The sequence below is a fragment of the Heliangelus exortis genome, chromosome 1, assembly GCF_036169615.1.
Source record: "Heliangelus exortis chromosome 1, bHelExo1.hap1, whole genome shotgun sequence".
NCBI lineage: Eukaryota > Metazoa > Chordata > Aves > Apodiformes > Trochilidae > Heliangelus > Heliangelus exortis.
The window spans coordinates 175736624-175762652 of NC_092422.1; the positions used below are offsets into that span (position 1 = coordinate 175736624).

General features: G+C 38.5%; 2 protein-coding genes and 1 long non-coding RNA gene across 9 annotated transcripts; 2 read left to right on the forward strand and 1 right to left on the reverse strand.

Moving 5' to 3' along the window:
* The first annotated feature begins 19 nt into the window (after positions 1 to 19).
* On the forward strand, positions 20 to 6233 carry LOC139791478 (uncharacterized). 2 transcript variants are annotated; one of them, XR_011723935.1, is made up of 2 exons: positions 20 to 103; positions 6017 to 6233. It is a non-coding gene; the product is annotated as an uncharacterized lncRNA (long non-coding RNA). The 2 variants fall into 2 exon arrangements; XR_011723934.1 differs by lacking the exon at positions 20 to 103 and adding an exon at positions 121 to 162.
* On the reverse strand, positions 3903 to 7661 carry NDUFA5 (NADH:ubiquinone oxidoreductase subunit A5). Of its 2 annotated transcripts, none has more exons than XM_071733760.1 (5): positions 7506 to 7661; positions 6991 to 7035; positions 5408 to 5524; positions 4635 to 4700; positions 3903 to 4059 (listed from the first exon to the last, which is right to left on the reverse strand). In XM_071733760.1, exons 1-5 carry the CDS (start codon positions 7524 to 7526, stop codon positions 3958 to 3960), a joined length of 351 nt encoding a protein of 116 aa, XP_071589861.1. In that variant the 5' UTR covers positions 7527 to 7661; the 3' UTR covers positions 3903 to 3957. The 2 variants fall into 2 exon arrangements, with proteins under 2 accessions (XP_071589861.1, XP_071589862.1); XM_071733761.1 differs by lacking the exon at positions 7506 to 7661 and adding an exon at positions 7113 to 7271.
* Positions 7662 to 9834: 2173 nt separating this feature from the next.
* On the forward strand, positions 9835 to 25626 carry ASB15 (ankyrin repeat and SOCS box containing 15). Of its 5 annotated transcripts, none has more exons than XM_071733763.1 (10): positions 9835 to 9959; positions 16951 to 17092; positions 18470 to 18522; positions 18617 to 18748; positions 19180 to 19338; positions 21451 to 21696; positions 22172 to 22343; positions 22912 to 23482; positions 24112 to 24265; positions 25112 to 25626. In XM_071733763.1, exons 2-10 carry the CDS (start codon positions 16980 to 16982, stop codon positions 25282 to 25284), a joined length of 1773 nt encoding a protein of 590 aa, XP_071589864.1. In that variant the 5' UTR covers positions 9835 to 9959; positions 16951 to 16979; the 3' UTR covers positions 25285 to 25626. The 5 variants fall into 5 exon arrangements, with proteins under 5 accessions (XP_071589864.1, XP_071589863.1, XP_071589865.1 ...); XM_071733762.1 differs by lacking the exon at positions 9835 to 9959 and adding an exon at positions 11576 to 11688; XM_071733764.1 differs by lacking the exon at positions 9835 to 9959 and adding an exon at positions 17403 to 17577 and having other exon boundaries at positions 16955 to 17092.
* The last annotated feature ends 403 nt before the right edge of the window (positions 25627 to 26029 follow it).

Sequence of the window (26029 nt, forward strand, 5' to 3'; positions counted from 1 at the left end):
AACAGTGTTCCTGGCTGCTGTCGGCACACCGGTGTTCCTGGGTGCTGTTGGTACACAAGCGTTCCTGGCAGCTGCCGCATCCTGTATTGTGACCCATGGCAAGGTGACAATGAACATTTACAAGCTTACAATGAACATTTACAAGCTTACAGTGATTTTCATGTAAGAGAACACCATTTTTTTTTTATAGTTTGTGTGTCTTGTATAGTTTGTGCAGACGGTAGCAGAAAGTAATACTGAAAACTCTTTCATAGATAGGATGTGAAGTTGATGCTTCTCAGTGCTGACAGCCCTTGCTCCACAGCCCATGGCTGCCTGTCTTACCCGTGGTGTTGTGCTCAGGAATGTCAGCAGCTCTGCTGTGGGGACTGAGATTGCACAGTAAAATTCAAGCATACACCAGGACTAAAACTATGAGAAACTGAAATTCCTAGTAGCAGCTCTGCTGTGGGGACTGAGATTGCATAGTAAAATTCAAGCATACACCAGGACTAAAACTATGAGAAACTGAAATTCCTAGTGCTTGATGTGGCCTTTCTGAGACAGCCATTGCAAGTGTTTCAGCACAGAGAAACAGACTATACTTGCTTCACACAGCTGCTTCAGAGGCAAGGTCACATATCTGTGAAAATCCTGAAAAAAAAAAAAAAAAAAATTGTACAACAGGCACTGAAATAATATTTATACTCAACAGCAGTATGCCAGCTGCACCACTACCGTGTTTCACAGGCACTGTTAGGCATTTCAACATGGATCTGTTTCTCATAAAAAGGACAGAAAATTCCCATCACTAATGTTGGTTCTCTTTTTTTTTCTAAAACCTGGACTGAAATTGAATTCAGGGTAGAACAGAACCGGCAGTAACTCTATAGAAAGATACCATGTCATTTTGTGTCACTGTCACTGCTATAGTAATCAAGTCAACTTGATTAAACATTCAAACTCATTTTCACTTTAAAAGATTATTTTTTTCTCCAATGACATGGCATATATGCTGTAAATAAAAATAACAGCTTTCACTCGTCTCCTTTTGAACGCAATCAGAAACAGTCAAAGGTTAAAATGGCAACTGCTCACAATCCAGCCTCTTGAAATAGGGTAAGTAGCACATTAGGAGTAACAAAAACCTCAGTACTGCTGCTACATGGCAATCAGAGATGTTTTTCCAGTTAACAGATTCTGTCTTCTGTTTGGTCCCATGTTTGCGAATAGGGTGATTTTTCACTCAGTTATGTCAATTGGATGACCCCAAATTGTTTTAAGTATCTAAAACTTGTTAGCTCTAAGGGTTGCAGTGATTTGCCACATTGTAACAGATAACCATGTATTTCTAACATAGTTAATGGAGAAAAGTCAAGCGAAATAATCTCCAAATTATGCCTCACTAGCATATTAATCCTAAAATAAATTATTTGCAACAGAGTACTCCTAATACAGATTCTTGCTTGCCTGTAAAATGTGTCTATTTTGTTTCTACAGTGCAGATTTAAATATCAGATATAGAGCTACAGAGTGAATAGCAAGGTAAAAATTAGGTTTCTCTTCTTAGCAAAGATGTATTTTTGAATTAGCCAGGAACAAGGATGACATGAACTACACAACACTGTACAAAAGGCAAACATTTACATCTCAAAACTGCAATTCATTCTCTTTCCTCTCTTTGTTCTCAGTAACTGCTATTTAAAGTTGATGCTACCACATAGTATTAATTTAGTAATCCTAGGTAGCAGAGATTAATTTATACTAAGGTAATTAAACTAAATTTAACCAATTATAATGTAAATAACGCATTCTGAGAATTTGATAAAAAGCTCAGAAAGCTGAAAAATCCTGATTGATGATTCAGAGTTGGTTTCAGCAGAATCTTTTCAAGATTCAAGCTACGTCTAAATTAAAGCATTTGTGAAGGCTGATCCAGTGGTTTGCATAGAAAGATTTAGAAAATGGTCCTATTTTAAGTCATATCAAAGAAACGCAGACCAGAAAAATCACTGAGAATATAAATTAGAAACTACAGCTCTATTAAAAAACCTCAAAGTAGTAAACAACTCATATTAGTTCTTTACTGAGGACATATTTGTGGAAAGGAGAAGATGTGAATATGCTTTTCATCAGTGAAACACAGTTTTAAAAGACCAGATATCAAATGTCCAACTGCAACAGACCAAGAGACTTCATTCCCCCTGGACACAACTCATGAGCTCATAGAAGAGCTATTGGAAGTCACATGAGAAATACAGCTTTAGAAGTGGAGCAAACAACTAACCAAAAAGACACTTCAGCTAATGTCTCAGTTATGAAAGAACAGAAAGAATTCCAAGAGTTGTCACCATATTCTGGCAATTTCCTCCACCTCTCCCCAGTTATTCTCCCTAAGTATCATTTATACTTGAGTTCAGGTTTGGGGTTTGGTTTTTTGGGTTTTTTTTTATTTTGCTTCTTCTCACATCAGTTCAATATGTATTACCTAAAACCATTTATCTTCGTATCATTTGCCCACATTCAAGTTTTTAATCCTTTAATACATCTCTTGTGAAAACTGCATGTTAACTTTAGCAAAGTCCTCTTCTAGAATGCCACCTAGTGGTTTTATGTCAGAAGAGACCAGACTTCCACCTTTTTCAAGACTGAAAAAGCCCTCAAAACGAACTAATGAAGCGAAGTATTTTCCATGGTGTTTTCAAAATTAGAAAATTCCATAATTATAGTAAAAGTTGAAAAAACAAACACAAAGCTAAAGAATGCAGTGAAACTAGTTCCTAGAGTTAATGCCTTAAGCATACCTACTGTTTTTCTCTTCTACTCTGATTCCCATACTTTGATTATAGGAAGTACTGTCTAAATTAATTAATTATAAGATATATTCAATAATAATGTCACAGGCAAGCTTATAGCCCTAATGAGTATAAAAAAACAGCTGTGACAAAGTATGTCTTGTGGTGCAGACGAATGCTATCATAAAAGTTTTAACAAACTGCAGATTTTTGTCATATGGTTACTATTCTGAAATTAGCAAGGACTTTATTAATGGCAATTAAAAGCAAGAGTAAAGGCAAACTCACACAGTATCCTTAGATCTAGTTAGGATATTTTAATGGAGGTTTATGTCTGTAACCAATGGTTTCCTGAAGAGGCAGGCACTGATTTCTATTTAAACATTTGCAAGAACATAGCCAGAAATACCAAGACCCACTATTTTCTTTCTTAAGTAAAATTCAAGGTCTGCATTGCTATACAAATAGATCTATTATGTAATTTGTTTATTTACAAAGCCTTTGCAAGACCCGACTACTTAAGTTTGTGCCACACGTGATATGCTACGTGTGGTAACCCACCTGCCCCTGCTGTCACTCTTCCCTCCTCCCTTGAGCTTTCCTTCTCCCCCCCACCCTTCCAACCTTAGGTCTTCCCAGTGCTTTCCCCAAGTCAGAATTGGTGTCTGTGTGGGCAGCTTAGTCAGCAGTTCACAACAGTCATTCAGCTCAAATCTAAGATCTGATTTTTTTGTAAGCCTTGTTTTCACCGCATCAGACCCTGATCTCAGTATCTGCGTGGCCACAAAAACACCAGCAGTGGCTAGCAAAAGCACACAACCAAAAGTTGGAGAGAAGGGCAGGATCAAACTTTTCTACAACTTTTGATTTCAAATGGCCTATAATATCTGTATTTCTTACACATACAGACTGTAAAAACGACTCTGAATGAGGCACAAATAGCCCGTTGATAATAAATTACAAAAGGAAATTAAGCAGATTGAACAACATTAAAAAAATATTCTGAAAACCATTTTTGCAAGAAATTGAATGTAGTCATTAGACTGCTGACTGTAAGCGGGCATGAGGACAAAACATTTTTATGAAGTTATAATCTTTAATTTAAACACAACTGTCAGTAACAATAGATTAATAATTACATTTTTTAAATTTTTATTTTCCAGAGGTGACACCATTTTCAAAATTATACTGGCCATCTCCACTGGTCAGGTGGAGGTTCTTCAACCAGATGCTCCCATGGTTTCCACTGTATCATTTTTCTTGCCAGGGAAAGCTCATTTTCAGCCTGTTAATAAAAACCATACACAAATTCTTAAATTCCCTACAATTGCCAAAATATAAAATTACTTCTGTTTCTGTTCCTTATCTCAGTAATGTCACTACCTATCACAGTCAGGGACTACCACAACTTGCATCTACAAATATGAAAAGGAACAGTGTGTTTTAGGGGGGTCGGTTTTTGGTTTTAAAAAAAGGTGAATCTCCTCCAAATACCCAAACAGTCTCTTCATTGAGTCATTCCCAATGACAATTTCATAGTATTTTCTAGTCCATTTTGATTATCACCCAGTATTTTTCAATCATCTTCTGCCCTTTCTACCAATTTAGACTCTGCAAGAAGCAATACATGTATACCATGGTGTACATGTAAACATAATACAATAAACACTGTGTTAGGTTTTAGCATAATCATCCCAATCACAACATGACAATTCATTTTAAGATTTGGGTTTTTTTTCCTGTTTGATTGTTTTGCAGCAAAGGAAGATAGGCAAAACTGCCAGTTTTCCAAACAGAAACTCAGGAACACTGAAAACCATAGCTCCCTTTTGTACCTTACTTAACACCATCCAGCTTTACCTGTACAATGACTTCTTCTATGTGACCACTATTCAGTTTGTCCTCTAGTTTTTGCACATCAGTCTCCTGTGCAAAAAAATAAACATTTCATTTTACTGAGAAGTAGGAAGGCCACATAAAGCATGAAAGCAATAATTTACATAGATCACAGTCTAGACTTCCTCAAAACCAATATAAAATTATCTGGCTTCTGTCATTTTACATTATCAAAGTCATCTCACACACTTTTCCTATTGAGAGTCTGATATTTATTTTTCAATGACAAATACAAAAAACAAGTACTATTTAATGCTACCCAAAGACACGTTAGTGGCTAAGGGCTTTAATATATAACTTGAGAGAAAATTTTGGTCTGAGTTTTTTATAGAGCTATATGCAACCTTCCAGTTATCACCAATACCAGTATTGCTTATTTTAATGTACAAAAAAAGTGGTTTAGAATGTCAAAGACAAGGGCTGTGAAAAGATCCTATGTTGGTAAGTGCAGACGCATTTTTGTGCAAATATGTGGAATTTGCACAATTTGTTCTATATCTTAAAAATTTTGGCTTTTTATTTTCACAGAAAACTTCAGTAAGAATTTAATCCTTTTTAACACACCATCAAAGCATGTGAATCGATATCCAAAATAAATCTCAAGACTTCAATTATTTCTGAACCGATACCTGGAAGTTACAAAAACTTCTGAAAAACAGACAGTTATTCTGAAAATCATTCTTCTCATCCTAATAATCTTTTCATGTGTAACCTTTATGAAACAGCACTGTACTTACGTTTTTCACCAAATTAAACCGCTGATTTACAATCTGCTCAGTGTACTTCCTATATGCTGCATCTTTGGGAATGTTTTCCAGAACACCAAGGATCTTTGTGTACAGTATCCGCAGTCGCTAAAGTAATGACAAGACAATTAAAATACACAACTAGAATTACTTAACTTCTTGTCCTACTTAGCCTACTAGCTACCTATCTATACACAAACTACTGAGGGTTATGGGATTCAATCCAGAAATGTAGGATTAACAAACTAAGTGTGAACCACAGAACTCTGTCGTGGGTAAAAATGGGATTTATTGAGACTGGGAAGTTACCACTGTCAGACTCCTTGAAGAAAAACAATAAAATTGCAATCTGAAGTACATCAGATGCAATATAGAACCAATAAAAGCTGTTTGTCTAATACTAAATCAAGCAAATTCATGTTTAAACCACCAGTTTCTGAAAAATTAACTGGGAAAGATAAAAAGAAGCACATAAACTATCAATGCATAATTGGATTAACTTTTTTTTTTTGCAGTTATCCTTATTCTGGTGTGAAGTTCTCACTGATGGATGTAAATTAAACTAAACCCTAATATATTTACTTGTGGATTTCATTGCAGGGATAAAAAGGACACTCTGGAGTGAAGAAACTGCAGATTTTGGACGATATGTTGACTGGGAAACTGTAACTGAAGAGGACTGAACATCCTATAGGAACAACAAAAAATAGAAGCAGAATACTGCAGTCAAAGAATTACAAAGAAGAAAAATCGGAGAATTAAAAGGGGGCTGGCACAGAATCTATACTTCCAAGTAAAGCATTGTTTATTTCCTTAATCTTGGCTTTAAGTTATTGGGAAAAAAAAAAACCAAAAAACAACTTACTATGTTCATCCAGAACAAAATGGCAAAAGCAAATTTGAAATAGAACTGTTGCATAGTGGAAAATTTCAGGGCATGGACAAATTAAAGAATTACTGAAATCCTGTCCTGAATAAGCAAGCAAGATGTGGCAAACATCAAACATACTTTCTTCACTGAGCCTAAGGAAGTAAAAAGGCAGTACCCAATTCCTACGAAAACCACCTTGTGGAACACTGAGGTATTACAATCTCAACAGTGCTTTCCATCCCAGGGCCTTGATGCAGCTTTGCACCACAGGTGAGCCTCTACCATTTAAGACCAACACAACCCCTTAGAATATGTTATTTCAGTACCAGGAAACACAGAGCAACAAGACAGCAAAAATCTGTATGCTTGTGAAGTAGAAATTACAATTACGAAGAACTGAATTTAAAGAGTTTTTGGTTTTGCATTGGAGATGAAATTAAAAATTGGTTCATGTATGTACATACACAAAGAAAGTTTTCGAAATCAGCACAAGCAACAAGAAGTACAAATGCAAAATAACTCCCACTTACATGAAGTAAATTATTATGAATTAGTTTTCATCCTTTATCACTTCTACACATTTTTACACTTTCATTACATCGGCACAGCTGTAACTGTGTGTACCGACATATAGCAAATACCGAACCAAAAGCGTTGCCCTCACCGACAATTCCCATTAAACGCAGAACAAGACGTGACCTACCTCATGAGGGTTTTCAGCTACAGCCAATCCTACCAGCCCCGTGGTCTGCAGAGAGCATAAACATGTTTAATTTACCTAAACATCTCTTCCCACGCTGTCTGCTGTTTCGGTTCAACGCACACCTGGCGGGGAACCATTCCGTGACATGAGCCTCTGCCTCCCGCCACACACGGATCTGATTCCACAGCTCTGCAGAGTTCCGACCGGCGGGGAGGGAAGGGGAGGGCCCGGCTGACACAGCACAACAGCTGCCGGCAGCTCTCAGGGGGTGAACTCCGGCCTCCCCACAGGACGGGCTCACCCCTCCGCCTGCGGCCGCCGCTTCCCCGGCGCACTTGGCGCTCCCCTCAGCATTTCCCTCGTAGGGCGCCCGTTCCCCTCATCCCGCCGCTCGGGCACCCCCGACCCTCTCCCCAGAAACCCGGAAAGAGCACGGGAACGGCGACAGGGAGCTCCCCCGCGAAGGGCAACAGCGCGGCAGCCCGCCCTGCTCAAGGGCCTCAGCGGTGTCTCACCTTCCTCAGCGCCCCCGCCATGGCTGCGCTGCGCTCCGCGCCTCTCCGCCGGACACCGCAGACACGGCCTGGCTCGGAGGGCACGGCAAAGGGCGCGGGGCTGCGCGTGCGTCTCCGCGCCTCAGGCCCCGCCCTGTGCGGCGGGAATGGGGCGGGGCGGGACGGGACGGGACGCGACGGGACGCTGCGCGTGTCACGCCTGTGGGAACAACAGCGCGTGCGCGGAGTTGCGGGAGAGGGAGGAGAGTGTGGGGAGAGGGGAGTTTCCGGATCGGGTCGGACCGGGCCGGGTAGGGCTCATGGAGAGCTCGGGCAGGGTCCGGCTCGTCTCGGTGGGTCCCCTCTGAGCCTCGGGTCTGCGTAGCGTGGCGGCCGCTGTGAGGAGCGGGCGGCCGGGCCCTTCCTTCTGGAATCGCAAGGCCCAGAGGCGGTGGCGGCGCCGTGGGGTCCCCGGGCTGCCCCTGGGCTGGCGGAGGGAGGCTTGGCCTCGGCAGCACGGCTTGCCCTGCCTGGGGAGAGGCTGCTGGACTGCTGGTCGCGATCGAGCTCCTGAAAACCCCACGGGCCGGTCCCTGCGCAGTGCTCATTCACGGGTGATGGCCGGTCCGAAGCAGCCCACGTTTGGGAGCCCTGTGATTCTAGCCAAATGGGCTTTGGTGTGTTTTAGATGGCTCATGGGTTTGGTGTTCCATTGCAGTACACCACAGTTCATGCTTTCCCGCACTTTACAGGACACATTGGGATATCCCCTTTTAAATATAAACCTTAATCTGTTAGTGAAGTTGTCTATGTGAAATTGCTAAAGACTACTTATAGTCAACTTGTAGAATGTGGCACTGTCCAGATGGGGAATACGCTGGAGATCTGTTAACTAGAAATGCATCACAAAGAAGTCCTTAGTGGTGTATGTTGCATTTAGATTTTCACCACATTTCTGATAATGATACACATTTGTTTGCTGTGTTCTGTAAGGCTGCTCATGGTACTTGAAGTCAGCTGGGTATTGCCAAGTGATAGATAACTAACAGCTAGTAATGAGTACTCACAATTATTATAGGGTCGTGGGTTTTGATATAATTTATTTTCAAAAAATGTCCAAGCTTAGTCATAGCATCATACAATCAGAATGGTTAGGGTTGGAAGGGACATTATAGGTAATCAAGATCCAACCCCCCTGTGTGTGCAGGGATGCCTCCCACTAGACCAGGTTGCACAAGGCCTCATCCAACCTGGCCTTGAACACTTCCAGGGAGGGGGCAGCCAAAACCACCCTAGGCAACCTATTCCAGTATCTTACTACCCTCATGGTGAAGAGTTTTTCCCAGTGTCCAACCTAAGCCTACCCACTTTCAGTTTAAAACCATTACCCCTCATCCTATCACTACCCTCTCTGGTGAAAAGCCCTTCCCCATCTTTCCTGTAGGCTCCCTTCATGTACTGGAAGGCAGCTATAAGGTCTCTATGAAACCTTCACCAGGCTGAATAGCCCCAACTCTGTAAGTTTGTCTTCATAGCAGAGGTGTTCCAGCCCTCTGGTCATCTTTGTGGCCCTTCTCTGGATCCTCTCCCAACAGGTCTGTGTCTTTCCTGTGCTGGGGGCTCCAAAGCTGAATGCAGTATTCCAGGTGCAGTCTCACAAGAGCAGAGCAGAGGGGCAGGATTGTTTCCCTTGTGCTGCTCCCCATACTTCTTTTGATGCTGCCCAGGATGTGGTTGGCCTCCTGGGCTGCAAGCACACACTGGCTGCTCACGTGGAGCTTCTCATCTACTACCAGACCCAAGTCCTTTTCCTCAGGGCTGCTCTTGCCCCAGCCTGTATTTGTGCCTGGGGCTGTGCCAACCCAGTGCAGGACCTTGCACTTGGCCACTAGGTTGGCATGGGCCCACCACTCCAGCCCATCACAGAATCATAGAATTGGCTGGGTTGGAAGGGACCTCAGAGATCATCAAGTCCAACCCTTGATCCACTCCCGCTGCAGTTACCAGACCATGGCACTGAGTGCCACATCCAGTCTCTTTTTAAATATCTCCAGGGACGGAGAATCCACCACTTCCCGGGGCAGCCCATTCCAATGCTTGATCACCCTCTCAGTAAAGAAATTCTAATGTCCAACCTAAACCTCCCCTGGCACAACTTGAGACCGTGCCTGCTTGTCTTGCTGAGGGTTGCCTGGGAAAAGAGACCAACCCCCACCTGGCTACAATGTCCCTCTGGAAGGTCTGCCTTCCCTCTAAGGTGTCAGGCACACTGCACAGCGTGGTAGTGTCAGCAAACTTGGTGAGGGTGCCCTCTATCCCACTGTCCGTGTCTCGAGTCAAAGCTTCAGAGCTGATTTTGAAGGTCTCTCATAAGTCAAACAACTGTGTCAAGCTCTAAAGCTTCAAAAGTACATTTGACAGCTGCCAAGAAACCTTTTATATGATGTGTACTTAGAAATAAAACTGGAAATACAGGTGTGTACACTGTGTAGTAGATTTGTTCTGAGTATGTGTCATTCTTTAACAAAATGTTTCTGTATTTAGGGTTTGCAGAAGTTTCAAGTACATGGATTCTAGTTATATGCAACATAGATGTAAAAAATAAATACCTGGTGCAGTGTGTAACCATTTGTATGATAAACAATTAGAAGATTGTGTGTGTGTATATACATATATCAAAATAATTATATTAAAGTGTTTATGTTCGTGTAGTTATCAGTCAAGTCTTCTTGAGGTTGGTAATGTTCTAACTTGGGATAGTTATAAGTATTCTGGCATTTTTTTTACAACCAGAAGCATGCATATACCTTCTGTTAATTTTAGCAGTGCCATTGGTTTTACCAAGAAATTGTGTTGAAAGTAGGTAATTATCTGCAGAATCAAAATTAAAGATCACTGTAAAATAATACAGCAAATTGGTAATTTCTGAGTCAATGTGAAGAGTTAATAAAGCAAAAAAAGCTGTAAAATACTAACGAAGCGGAAAACTCAACTAAGGGACTTGAGATAGAATGGGATAAAAGAGCAATAAAAAGACAGTTTAAATTCTTGGTGGAGGTAAACATGGTGTTCACCTGAAGATCCTGTTGATCTTGTATTATGTCTTGTCTTTATGGCCTACCTGCTAGTTTAAAGGGTGGGTTTTGCATAGTGAGTAAGATTTGATAATAATTGTGTTGTAACTTTCTACTGTATTTATTCTGGGGGGTGGTTTGTAATTCCTTTGGCCTGCTCTTGAGCTCCCCTTTTATGTAGCTGTTGAGCAGACTGAACAAACCAATTTTCTCAACATCATGGAGTTTCACTGCAAGCTGTTTCACTGTTTAATGGGACACACACCACTTCTGTTCCATAACTAAAGCAAAATGATCATTACAGCTTATATCAGAATTCAAGGTTTGTACCTTTCTGAGTGTTCTCTGAGATGGCATCAGAGAGACTTGGGATTTCTTTCCAAGGCATTGAATCTCTGATCAAAATGATGTTCTTTAAAAAATTCAGCCTTTTTTATTGTATCATCCCTGTGATTTTTCCTTCTCTCTTGGGGTTCAACCAGATGGTCTATCCAGCTTCTTCCTCATCCCATGCCTGTGATTTAACTGACTGAATGCTTCTATTCTTGATGTTACTCCTGGGTTATTCTGCATTTGCATCACTGCTGTCTGTGGTGCCATGTCTCCTGCTTTTTTTCCCAATTTCAAGTTACAAGATCTAGCCAAATAAGTACTGTAACTTGCTGTCACTGAATTTGTAAAACTTTGCATCTTATTGGCCTCAGCACAAGAGGTTAGTGTTTGGTGATGTAGTATGGCAGGACCTACAACTGGTTAAAGGCTAAACTGTGTCAGATTTGTTTAATTTATATAAATATGCACTAGTTTTATTAATGTAACCCTTGAGACTAAGTTGGCAAGTAATTTATTTTCTTAATGAGAGTTGTTGAACCAATGAGGGCACAGATAATCTTATTATACCAGCCAGACCTCCTGTTGCACTTGATGAGATTTTAGAGAAGTCATGTAATACTTTCCTGTGGTTCCAGTCTGCTTATGTTACAGTTGTACAAGGTCAGACCTTTATTTATCTAGCAACTGTGTATTTAATTTTAGAAGTATCACAGGACACATCAACTTGCAGGTCACCATTCCTGGCTGTTCAAAATGCAGGCCCCAGAGTACCAGTGGCAAGATAATGGGTTGAAAAGGTGAGGATATATGGTATGCTCAGCAATTAAACTAACAGTGAAATAATTTAAAACTGTAACATTTAATAGACTGAGTCCAAATTTTAGACTGATATTATTTATTTTATGGCTATGAATAATCTCTGCATGCCTGAGGTCCTTCTATTTATAGGCAGTAAAGCTAGTTTAGTGTCTAGTTTATTTTAAGGATAAGAAAATAGAATAACATTAACACACATAAAGTTAACTTTATACCTATGTATTTAAAAGTGATGCACACTTGATACACTTCTTTCCAAGGAAAGATGGAACTTCCATGATTAGCAAGTAGATCAAATGTTTATTTTTATGAAAAAACAGTAACTCAATGTAAGAGAGCAAAACCTTTTTTTTTTTTTTCTTTAGGAAAACATAGAGAAATAATATTTTAATTTTTTTTCAGGAATAAATGGAAAAAATATCAGAAAAATACCAGATTGCTCATAATGTTGTTTAAGGAAAATACTCTGTTATACAAACACTAAAACTTTTTTAGAGGAAGCATTTGCAACTGTTTGTGATGATCTAGTGCCTAGGTCTGGTAATTGCAGAGCTTCTGTTCTTGGACAGAAGGAGATTTTAGTGCTGAGATTTTTAGCCTTTTCATTGCCACATCATGGAATGTAGCAGGGATGTCTCTGCTGCTGGGTGCATCAGCGACACTGTTATATTCCATGTGTAGCAGTGCCATGCTGTTATATTCCACTGTGATCCTAGTGGAACATCCATGCTTCAGCTGGACCTTATCACCTCAGCCCAGCTTATTACCAGCACTGATATAGCACATCAGGCTCTCAAGGCACGTATAGACCCTTGGCAGTGTGTCCAGCACTTGTGCTGTGGTGAGCTGCATGCCTTATACTTGGCTCTGCCATGTCATTTGCTATCCTTCCAACTTTCTTATTTTACCATATATAATTAATTTTTGTCGGATAAAATAATTTGAAAATAATGCAGACAACAATTCTCAAGCACTCTTCATCTGAGACCTGTCTGTGTAGGTCTGTGTTCCAGCAGAGCTCTGTGTCACCTGTGACATAATCAGTTCTGGGGAATACAGCAAAGCAGGAGATGCCTGACCAAATGGGCATCAATTTGTAAAACCAGAAAAAAGAAAACAAGTTTCTATGATGACCTCTACACTGTTTTCTTCTTCTGATCTTTTTGAGATAAAGGGGAGGTAGAAAGACATTTTTTCTGAAAAGGAAAATACATTTTCTTACCTAAAGGACTATTCTGCAAGATGCTCTCTGCTCTTAATTTCTCTTGCAATGACTGCTGTTGGAGGCTATTGGTCACCTCACAGGAACAAACCATATATGAACATCTTCATAAGGAGTTTGCAATGTGAGGGCCTAATCTAAGGCCTATGGAAGTCTTCAAGAGTCTCTTTAATTCAGGCTCCAGAGTATATATAATTTGATGGGCTGTAAGATAATTTTCAGTCTCAGTTCTAAGGACAGCAACTTCAGTAGGGCTTGCAGGGCATGGAGGTTGTTGCTTTATTTTGAAGTTGCTGTATTTTGTATTACACCTTGAAAGTTTGACATGGGATATCTTTCCTTCTGCATAAAACAAACTATTTAAAAAAAACAAAACAAAACACATTTCTTTTTGCTGCAACAAACTTGATAGGTTTTCATAAGCTTGTTTTGATCATGAGAGTTTCCAAATATCATTATCATTGCTTTTAGAATTAAGAAGTTCATATTGCCTGTTGTGTCCAGCAGGATGTCAACTTTCTTAGTGATTTTAGAAATCTTTTTGTGTGTGAAATTCTACCTAAACTTCAGTATGCCAAAATATAATTTTGAGAACTTTAATAGTATTAATAGGATGCGCAGCAAATTTAACATTAGGTAATGAGTGAAAGGTTTGGTTACTTGTGCCTTCATTGTGGTGACAAGTTCACCAGTCTAACTTCTGTAGGAAATATTCTTTTGGACTGTTATGCTGAAGCCTTGATAAAAGACACAAAAGGAGTGGATAGAGAACCCATCAGAAAAGCATTTTCTTGTGAAGAACATAAAGGTTTATTCTTCTAAGCCCCAAAAGAAAAGTCCATAAAGGCTTTTTACTCTAATTTGTGAAAGTTTTTTTGCAGTCAGAGATGAAAGTGAAGACCAAAGGTGTATGGTTTTTTTTTTTTCCTAAGAAAATGGGATTAAAGTGGAGATTTTTTTTCTTCCCTTCAAGTTGTCTATTCTTGCAATTAAAAACCTGGGCCATGTTTCCAATACCAAAGAGGTGAGAAAATGCATTATTTGAGAGTCTGAATCCAAGAGACTTTTAGCTTATGAGTCAATCTGACAGTAATCCCTTACTAATTTAATTTTGGGATGCAGGCTTTCTCATAATGCACTTACTAGTAAAGTATTTGTGGATGGGATTAAAATACTGGCTATGGTACTCTGACTGACATTCTTTTTACAGAGACAATACACAAATTGGTCTGAAAAGGAGTCTGGTTAGCGCTTTCTGTCCCATATAGGACAAGATACCAGCTAAGATGTATGTGTATAAAACAGGATTTTTAGTCAATAAAAAAGGATCTTAAAAGCTAGACTAAAAAGATATAAATTAGATTATATAATTTTTAGGATATTAGGGTATCAAGGTTAGGATAACAAGCAATAAAATATGCAGATAATCAAATATCTGGATAACTGTTAAACAAAGCTTATTGTTTGAGTGCTAGCAATTTACTTACTGATAGACTTCATACTAGATCTAGAACAATGGTTAAAATAATACCTCTAGGCAATATGACAATATAATGACTGCAGGTTTTGTAAGAATCCTTAAATCTTAAAGTTTAGAATTCATATATAGGGATTTAATGCTTCTTACCTTTCAGTGGCTAAGGCTGGGTATCCCTTTTCTTCCTCATCAGGAGCAATCACTCGAGTGGGTGTACTTGCTGGAGGGAGAATGTCCAGCACACCTTCTAGGGAAAACGTACAGGATTCTCATGGATCTGAAGATGGGACTGGCCTTTATAGAATAAAGTGTTTGGCTGCTGTCATTTAACTATTTAGCCATACCTCCAACACCTTGTTTGAGAACAAAAGGGAAACAAACAAATAGCTCAGGAAGCCTTTTCCCTCATTATACAAATTCCTAGGTTTGTCTATCTGTTCTTGTTTGGGCCTTGTTCAGCCTGGCTTGAGCCCAGCTGAGCTCTGTGTTTTTCAACACAGCAGAGCAGCTGGTGCCACAGGTACCAACTTGGCCTTCTGTTAGTACTTTCAAGATTGTTACCAGTTCAGACTCTGTCATTCCTTTTGCTTTCTGTGGAAACTCTCCAAGCTAAGGGCAGTGAAGCTGAAACAAAGAGTGTGAAGCTGAAAGACAAAGAGCAGTTGAATCATAAAGGGAAACTGAGGTACTCCCACTGAGGCAGAGCATCCTACTGCCCTTCTCCTTGAAGACAGTTTTCAGAAAATAGCCTCCAAGTAATTTCTACAACATTCCTTATCTATCTGCAAAATGCCTAGAGCACCCTGCTGTGACCATTCTGTGAGAAACATACAAGAGATGCTTAGCATAATTGTTTTATACTTGTGTAATGCTTTGACAGTGATAAGTGTCCTGTCCACAGCACATTACTGCATAAACTGTGGGAGTAGTAGTTGAAAACTTTTTTAAAAAATTATTCAACTTCTGGTGTCCTCCTCTAATTAAAGAACAAGTATCTTAAGCCACTAAGATTGAATCAAAAAGACGAACTGTCAAATCTCAAAAGCCCACTTGTAAAAATTTGAGTAGGTACACATAGATGTATATTAATATGTGTTTTTGTTTCTTGTGTGTCTTATACAATACAAAAATACTACATTGGACACTTCAAGAACCTACAGGAAGAGCAAACATTCCTTCCAATGATAATTGACTAGCAAGGCTTGATATGGTATCGTTAGCAAAAGGCACAGTGAGCATAAGCCACAGTTAAAATTAGTGATATGAGCTGACTGAATTTAAACTGGTGACTATAGCTAAAAGGTTTGACATACTTTGCTGTTAATCCACTGAGCCTTCCAACTACTCTCACACCTTGAAAATAATAGTTGGCATAGCTTGACTGTCACCCGGGCTTGTGTACCAAACTCCTGTGAATGTCCATTAAACTTCCTGACTGCAGAAATAGTGCAGAGACTCCAAAGTCCTTTGTCTCTTTTGATAGACCATGCCTAGGCAATGCAAAAATAAGCCAAGATTTGCAAGTATTTGGGTTTTGTTGGGTTTTGGTTTTTTAAAGTATAATGATAATAATTTAAAACTATATTTAATGACCGTTGTAATCTTTTCTTGTACAACTATCAGTCCATCAAGACCAAAAATATTGTGCATTAATATATCAACATGAAGTAGGGTCTGCATTTGTTAACATCTCTCTCAAATCCCTTATTTTGGACTGAAGAAAACATCACCATCCAGCTCCAGGAGAGAAGAGTGAATGCAGGTTACAGCTGAAAGCTGTAAAGTTTGGGTTGGAAGGGACCTTTACAGCTCATCTTGTCCAACCCCCCTGCAGTGGGCAGGGACATCTTCAACCAGTTCACTGTTCTCCCATGGAGAGTTGGTGGATCCATCTTATATCTGCTGCCAGTGTCACCCTGGGTGAAGAAAGCAGGAAAAAATCTCATTCCCCATGAAAAAGAATCAGTTTAGTTCAGAGCTTCTCTGAAATAATTGAATGTTTGTGTAAATCCTGAATCAGTACAATGTGTGATTAGGAGTTTCATTCTGAACTGCAGACCCTCTCTATAAATAATTTTCAAACAACTTGAGTATATTTTGTGTCTATAATTTTTAAGTGTATATGTGTTTCTGTTTATATTCATTAATTCCTTATGAATGCCCATGTTTGATAGGAATCATTCATGAGGTGATAATTTTGTTTACTGTGCATTACTTATGCTTGCATGGAAATCAGATATTCACTGACTTGATAACTACAGATTTCTAAAGAGGAGAATTTTCCTTTTAGGGCTCACAAATTGTCTGGTATTTGTGCATAAATGACAAATACAGTGTGTGAACAATGAAAAGTTTTTCCTAAATGACATGTCTAATACTAAATGTTTCCAGGATTTTTTTCTGTCACCATTTTTAAACAAGAATTTTATCATTTTAAAGTAGCAATAAACCCATCAAAACTTGGAAATGCTGATTTTGTAATAAAAATATCCTTAACCAAGATATGGTCCTTAATGGTATATTTTTGTTTGTATTTCAAAATAGCTCATCACTATAGCTCACCATAAAAGATTATGGATGAAGGAGAAGACCTGGTTGAAGATCTGCTCACAGAGTATGCCATACAGCTTAGCATTCAAGAATCAAATGAGGCCAAATCACCAGTGCCTTCAAGCTATAATGAGAGGTACCATCAATTCAATATGTGTTAGAGTTATGCCATGTGTTATCTGGGTTTTGAGGCACTGATAATTAATTAGTGCCTCCAATCATGCCTAAAACAGTTCTTAGTTTGCCTATCATGCCTTTCTGCAGTGAAGCATTGGCTGAAGCAATGATTCAATGATGAAAACTAAACAAAACTGTGAACTCTAAACAAAACAGAAGTGTTGATTTTGGTTGGTTTTCTCTTACATTTTAAAAACCTCATACTTGAAAGACAATAAATTAGGATTTGTTTGTAATCTATCTGCTCTGTAGCTGCAACAGTGTCCCAGTCTTTCCCTGTGCTCCCAGCAGATACAAGGAAAATCCAAATTGCAACAAAAAAACCCCAGGGGAGTGTTCCAGTAAGGCTTCATATAGAACATGAATGTTCTGGTTAAAAGTGGTTTTCATGATTAGGAAATCTTTGGCTTAGCTGAGCAACATGGGTGATGACAGCTTAGGAAGGTGAGGTTCAACTTGGTTAAAATAGGGCTTCCCTTAGCTTTTCAGGCTATTTACCATCTTGAGAAAAGTCTATGTGTCAAACAAAGCTAAACTTTGTTTTAATAAAATTTGTTTGGCAATAATCCTATAACTGCACTTTGTAGGTAGCTCTAAAATGGAAAGATGCAACTCCAAGGCTTGGCAGACTGTTAACCTTTCCTCATTTCCTGTGGGATCTCATGAAGGTTTGGGTCCTCATGGGGCACCTGGTGCAGGACTGGAATCTCCCTTTTCACTGAAGGCTCTCAGCAGAGCCACTGGGTACTCTTGTTATCTGGCTGGAATTTTTTGTGCTGATTTCTTCTTTCCTTTTAATTAAATCTGATCTATTTTTAAATTTGTTTTTGTCACCAGAATATCTCAAGGAACTAGCAGGCACCGGCATGTAACTTCCATTTCTTGGAAGCTTAAATAATACTGTTAAAAACATCGCAACCCTTTTTCAGTGAAAATGGTACCAGAGATATTATCAAACTCTCTTTCATCACTGATTATTGACATTCTGATGCTACCACATTCTTATTCACTGTCTAAGGTTTCTGAATCTGAACGGTTCTTTTCTGTAATGTGGAGCAAATATAGCTTTTTAGTCCACATCGGAATTCTTTTCTAAATTAGGAGATTTTTCAGGTCAGCCTACAGCAGAAATTGCACCTAATTCATGGAAATTGGCTGCTCTGAAGGTCCACAGGACAGGCATAACTCAGGAGGTCACAAGGTTCATCAAGATTGTAGGTGATGTATTCAAAGGAACGTTGGCTCAGATGAGAACCTAATGGAAAATATCCTATAACTAATATAATGCACCTATGGTTTTTTTATATTTACTATTTTCTGCTCTTTTTTTTCATAGTTTTGTACCACCTAGTGAGGAAAATAAGAAAATTGTAACATCTATAAAGCAAGGTAATACCTCTAAAATAAAATAGTCCCTTTTCCAAACTGGGCTTCCGTTATTATTTTCCAACTGCATCTTATTTATCTGTTTAATTTTTTTAAGGTCAAGTGTTTGGGCTCCAAGAACTTGTGAAACACAAATATGCTTTGGATGAAGCTGATGAAAGAGGGTGGTTTCCACTGCATGAAGCTGCAGCTCAGCCAATTCAGCAAATACTTGAAATAATTTTAGATGGTGAGTAAGGCTAAAATATCCAACAAGGTAAGGGGAGCAGGAAAGAAAGAAGCATAGAAAAGAAACAGACATACATAATAAAAGGATAGACCTGTTTACCAAAAAAAGTATGATCAAATCTACCGTGGAGCATTTTTATTATGTTGTAACTTCTGAACTATTCAGAAAAAAGTTTCCTTTGAGGAAAGTTACATCACTTCATACCAGCAAAGAACCCGGACCTTTTCAAACTTTTTGTTCAGAAATCTTCAATCAGAGCAAAAATTACTATTCAGTATTCAGCACATTTGACAGTACTAGTTAGGTTAAGTTAAACATAATTACAAGTAATTTTCATAAAGACAGCATTGAAGGATTTCTGGCACATTTGTATCTGTCAGCAGCCTTGTGCTTTAATTTTGCTTTGTCTTTTCTCACTTTCTTGCCTCTAGCATCTTATAAAACAATGTGGGAATACAAAACATCTGATGGAGAAACACCATTAACTTTGGCAGCCAAAGGTGGCTTCGTGGGAAATGTACGGACGTTACTGGAGAAGGGTGTTTGGCCTGATACCAAAAATGACAAAGGAGAAACTCCACTTCTTATTGGTAATAGCCTCCTCTCCCCAGGTTTAAGCAAAGGCAGCACTCTCCTTCTGCTAAGGACTCACCCTAAAGACTCACTCCAGTTGGTTTATGTTGGTTAGATGCTGGTCATCTTTTTAGATGAAACTAAATGTCCAGCACTTGGTGAAATGTACCCAATATTCAGTTCAGCACTCAGTATGCCCTAGGTGATCACTTGAGCTGCTCATAAAGATGCTCCTCATGCTTTAGGTGAATCCTGAGCTCCTCCTAAGAAACTGGACCTATTTTTTTGTCCAAGGTGACTTCAGGGTGCTGTAAGACCTTTAAGCAACCTAGTGCTATTTGGCCATATTAAGGTAACAGTATAGTACAAGAATGAAGTGTTGCTTTAACTTAAATATGGCTTTGCTGTAGGTCTGGAGGTTTTGGAGATATTTGGGCGTATCATATTATTTTTTCAGGACTAGGCAGGTATTTTCAATTTCAAAATCTCCCATCTCATTTCCTTTCCCTTTTGCTCTGAAAATAAACTTCAGCTGCATTTCTAAGTAATATTCCAATCTAAAGAAAGGTGATTCCTTTGGAAAATATTATGCTATTGGTAGACTTAAAGGAACTTTACTCTACATGAGTAATTTAGCTATCTGAAATCTTAAGTTCTGTTGAATGTTGACACATCTCAATTCTTCTGAAGAGAATTATTCTGGGAATTTATTGCCAGTAAGAAACACAATATAAGAAAATACGATATATAACACAATTATCAGTAATAAAATATTCAGTTGTCTGAATTTTTTTTTTTACTTTCCTCAGATGTAATTACTCTAGTAGCATTTTTGAGGTCCTCAGGCATTTCTAGAGGGTCCTCTGCAATATCTTGTTTTTCACTGTTTCAGCTCTTTTCATTAATTGTAAGTCTGTGAAACTTCTGACCTATTTTCAGCCTTTACTTTTAATGAATCCTGCAAAGATTAACTAGACCTTATGAAAAGGGTCTTTCCCCCTTATAATGACAATGTATTTTTCAAACTGTTTCACCATGCAAAGTAATCTATATATTGTCAGCTATATCTTATTTATGTGATGCTTTTTCATATTCTTGTGTCACTTGGCACTGAGAATGTGGATGTAGATACTGCTGTGCATCATACATTTCAGTCTTAGTCTCAGTGAAATAATGGATCAGGTGATCAAAACATTTAATGGATGATGCTCATGATTTAGTTACTCCTTTAAATTTTAAAGCTTGGGATTAAAGGGCTCTTCAGTAAAAGGTAAATGCTGGACAAGTATCTATCTAGTGGGATGATTTCTGCTTCCCACTACATATGGTAATACTCACTTCAAAGCAATTGTGGATAATTATGAAGACTGCTGCCACTTGAAAACCTTCTTACTTGTACAATGGGACATTCACAAAAGTTCAGTCTGCTAGTCCTGTGACACTGATCTCTCTCAGCTTTCCCAGTACTCAGGGGAGAGATCTGCTATAATAAGGGGTAGTTCAGAAGTAAAATTAGACTCTTACTCAGGATCACTATTCATATGTAAATAATTTGCAGGTGTACTTACCCTTGAAAATTTCAAACTTGGAACCTCAAAAGGGCAGAACCTGGCCTTTAAGTATGAGAGATGCCAACTGTACTTTGGTTGGCAGCAAGCACTGACTGCATCCCTGGATCAGAGTTACCAGGTGGCAAAGTCAAAAGTGGCATTTTCTGGGGACACTGTAATATTTGCATCAAATTTAAAAGTGAGGACTGTATTTGAATAGTATGCTAATTTGTTTTGAATAGTATGCTAATTTGTTTTGTTGCTTTTCCTTGCAATACACCTGCGTCTGCTTTTTTGGAATCGAAGCAATGCTGCTTTTGCCCCCTGTGCTCCAAACTGACATATTTGCCATCTTGTGTTTACTTTGATTTCCCAAGGAGCTGACATTACCATTTATTCACCAGTAAACTGGATCCCCATAACTCTAGGACTGGAAATCTTTTTCTTTTCCTCATATCAGTACACAAGGAAAAGTTCTTCTAAACTTACTAATTTTTTTTTCACTTTAAATATAACATACATGAAAAGGTAATTGTATTGTTCTTTTTTTTTTTTTTCCTTTTTAAAAATATCTTCAAGCTATAAGGAAGGGATCTTTTGAAATGGTATCCACTCTGCTGAAACACAACTGTAGCATCCACCAGCCCTGTGTGAAACGTTGGTCAGCAATGCATGAAGCTGCAAAACAGGGACGAAGAGACATTGTTGCTCTTCTTCTAAAGAATGGTGGAAACGTGAACCTTAAGGATGGATATGGAGTAACACCATTAGGTGTTGCTGCTGGGTATGGTCACTGTGATGTGCTGGAGCATCTTATTCACAAAGGTATGTGATCAGGTAAAAGCAAAATACACCTCTGCACTGGCATACATCTTGCCTTGTTGCTGAGGTGTTTTAGGTTGATCGTGGAAAATGAAAGAGTAGTGATGAATAAGAAGATTTGGTTTCGTGCTTGTGCTAGACTGGAGTGATGCTTACACCTTTCCATAATTCAGGTGAGAGGCCAGACAGGGTTTATACCAATCAGTTTCAATCAAGGAGGGAATTCCATGCCATTCTTGTCCTTATTTATTTCTTTTTATTCCCTTGCCCTACCATCCCTCCATCCCTCCCTCAGATGAACATTTGAATTTCTATCTGAACAACTCCTGTTTTGCCTTTGAGTTTTAAACTTACCACAATAAATATTTCCTGGTTTAGTGAAGTTTTAACTTAAATACATCTGAAAATGAAGAAGTACTCTGAAGCTGGTTTCATGTTGACCTGCAGACAATAATTATAAACTCTATCCTCCTTGAAGGTGGAGATGTCCAGGCTTTAGCTGATGATGGTGCATCCATACTGTTTGAAGCAGCTGAAGGAGGTAATCCAGACTGCATATCCCTTCTTCTGGAATATGGAGGAAGTGGCAATGTGCCTAGTAAGGCAGGACTGCTTCCCATACACAGAGCAGCTTATGAAGGGCATTACCTGTGAGTATGAGCTTGGACTTCACATTTTCTTTAAGGTAAAGTTGCAAAGGCAAGGGACACAAGTTGCTCCTGGTAAGATTCCAATTGAACACACGAGGAAAATATTTCACTATGAGGACAGTCAGACATTGGAATGGCCTCCCAGGGGAAGTGGTGGGTTACGCCACTTTGGAAAGTTTTAAGTCTTAGTTTGATGGGGTGCTGAGACATATCACATATAAAATAATATTAGAAGGGTTGGACCAGCTGATCCTTGAGGTCCCTTCCAACCTGACATTCTATGATTTTATGATTTGTATTTCAGAAGTGTCTATGTTTATTAATTAAGTTTTAAGTATTTTTTTTTTAGCAGAAACAAAGCAAAGTGCAAAACCTACTCCTTTGAACTAAGTGAAAACTACTGAAACAACTTAAACACAAGGTCCCATTTGACACTGCTCAACACTGTTGTTTTTACGTTTGAATCTTCTTATGTAAAATTTCTATCTGGTAATTTAGGATACAGCTGGATAAGGGTAATCTTCTTCATTCAAGGTGTGCCTAACTAATATCATTCACTGTTTTGTAGTGCCCTGAAGCATCTCATTCCAGTCACATCTCGAACTGCAATACAGAAAAGTGGGTTAAGTCCTGTTCACTCAGCAGCAGATGGCCAGAATTCCCAGTGTCTAGAGCTCCTCATTGAAAATGGCTTTGATGTCAATACTCTTTTGGCCGAACACATTTCCAATGGTTACGATGACAACAGGAAAACCGCGCTTTATTTTGCTGTTTCTAACAACGACATTCTTTGTACCGAAATCCTGCTGAAAGCAGGGGCAAATCCAAACAAAGATCCTTTAAACTGTCTTCTCGTGGCAGTGAGAGCTGGCAACCATGAGATTGTAAGGCTGCTTCTATCTTATGGAGCAAACGTCAATTGCTACTTTATGCTGGTTAATGACACGCGCTTCCCCAGCGCCATCCAGTACGCCTTGAATGATGAGGTGATGCTGAGGCTGTTGCTCAACCATGGATACAATGTGCAGATGTGTTTTGACTGTATGCATCAAGATATCTTTGGAAATTCTTTTGTGTGGTCAGCTCCAGAGGAAGAGATTCTCCCGGGGTGGACTTCGTCTGTAATAAAGGATAATCCAGTAAATCCGTAACCTTCCTCCCTTCTCTTCCTTTTCCTCTTTTCACTGCCCATCTTGAAACATACCAGATTACTGTGGAGAACTAAGATTACCATAGTGGCAAAATCCTTTCATAAAACACCCTATAAATAAAACTGACATTTTTCATTTTCTGCTCTAAAATAGAGAAAATTATGTACAGAGAGTGGTTTTAGTTCGGGATTCAAATATGAGAGATTTAGGAAGGAAGTTTCAAGAAATCATGAGGCAGGGTTATGGAATATCCTAACCAATGGAATAGATGGGTTTCCAAAGAGGTATCACTGTTGAACAAAACTGTTCTGCAAATTATAGTGATGTTATAATAATTATCGGCCTTCAGACTTGTCCAGATGGATTAAGAGATCACAAAAGTTAAGAAGAAAGTGGCCTTTAGTGGCCTAAAAGTTAGGAAGAAAGTGGCCTTTAAAGTAACTTATATAGGTTACTCTATATATATATCTTACATATATAGACATCAATTTTTCACTGTTAAAGGTCATTGCTAGTACATTGTTTTAATTATCTTTTATAATTGCCTTAAAATGTGTTATTTTGGGATTCTTATGCACATATTTTGAAATTATGACTTGATGTGTTTTCCCTTTCAGTTCTGTGACTTTATTGCTGTTCCTTGGTTGAAACATTTGGCAGGAAGAGTGGTTCGTGTTTTTATAGATTACATGGATTATGTTCCTCTATGCACAAAAATTAAATTTCTTTTAGAAACACAGAAAGAATGGACAGAAATACGTCAAATATTGGGTAATTACCTAACTTTTAATTTTTAATTTTAAATAGAATTTGATTTAGCATCAGCTGTTAATGAGCAACATATTAGTGATTAAAAGTGGTACACTATTTAATTTTGCTTTGGTATTTTATACTGGAATGCATAGGAAATCTTTTTTTTTTAGTGTCATGGGAACATCCAAATAATTTGGTGGTCTTAACTACAGATATTTCTGGTACCTTGAAAGGTTTTGTTATTTTCAGGAAGACTAAAATAAACTGAGCTCTTTGACTGATGTAAATTCTGATAAGAAGTGGCTGCTCAGAAGATTCAGCAGGCCCAAGCATGGTTGTGGGCCTGGTTACTTATTGATACAGCAGAAATTGAAGTTTCCATGGCTGGCCTAAACATGCAATTTTTAAAAGGTGCACCTAGAGAAAGGAGAAATCATCCATCAGTTACCATTGGTTATGGTAAATAATGTACTGGTTTAAGTGTTCACATGGATGCTTTGGAGACAGTGTACCATGTACATATTGCTCTTTTGTCTCTTTTGTGTCTGTGTTGGGGTAGAGAAAAGGAATTTTTTTTTTTTCTGACCCTTATTTGGGGTAGAAAAAAACTTCCAAAAGTGAGACAATAATGTTAAGCAGACATTTGGCAGAAGAAGCTTGATTACTGTCAGCATTGTGTATCAGGACAATTCTGATGTGAAAAGAATGATACTTAATTCAGAAATGGCGATATAATAATAGTCTAATAGATTTTTATATTAATTTTATTAGAGCATGTTTTGAGGTTTTCAGTTGTCATACGCTCATTGTTAATGGCACCACCACTGTTGATTTCCACCATTTCTTTCTCACTGTTGTTTTTAGATAATCCTCGCTCACTGAAACATCTGTGTCGTCTGAAAATACGCAAACTCTTGGGGTTAAGCAGACTCCAGAAACTGTCATCCATGAAGAACTTTCCACTTCCACCAGTTCTCAAGAACTATATTCTATATAAAGAATATGATCTGTATGGAAAAGGGATAGATTTAGAATAATTTTTGAAAATAACTGCATGCAGTCTGTCATTTGACTCATTTCCTCACTATTTTTTACTAGCCAAAGAGATGCTTGGTGTTTCCTATACATTCACAACATTCTGATATTTGATGGTAGTAGTTCTTTTGTGGGAACAATTTTTTCTTTAAAACTAGTATGTTAAATCTCATGTTTTAACAGAACATTGTACTATCCAAATACAGTCTAAAATGAGGATTAGGATGCTATAATAATTATGTAGAACAATACACTCTGAATGGGAATTCAGATGAATAAACAAGAAAAAAATATTTCATTATGGACTTCTCAATGAAGCTAATAAATGCAATTTCTGCTCTCAATTTGTGGCATTGGTTTATCTGTAAAATTAAAAAAAATATCTAATTTAGCTTGGCAAAAAATTTAAATCACTAAGTGCATGTCTCTGTAATTGGACTAAAATGTGGCACATTTTGTACTTTGGAGATCATGGTCCTATTATAAAATTGTCCAAGCATTTAAGATATCCTTTTTTCCAATTTTTGCAAACTATTTGCTCCCTGGTAGAACTGCCATGTGTGCCAGTACTGTGTATTTCAAGGTTTGACAAAAATTGAGGAACTCGAATAGGCTGTTCGAAAGAAGGAGTAGATTTTGATAGACAAACCAGGAAATCAAACAGACTTTCCCCATGGTTGAGAAGTGTTGCAATGTCAGAACTTTAGTTATGGTACCTACAGGGTTCTGACAAGTTAATATCTTGCC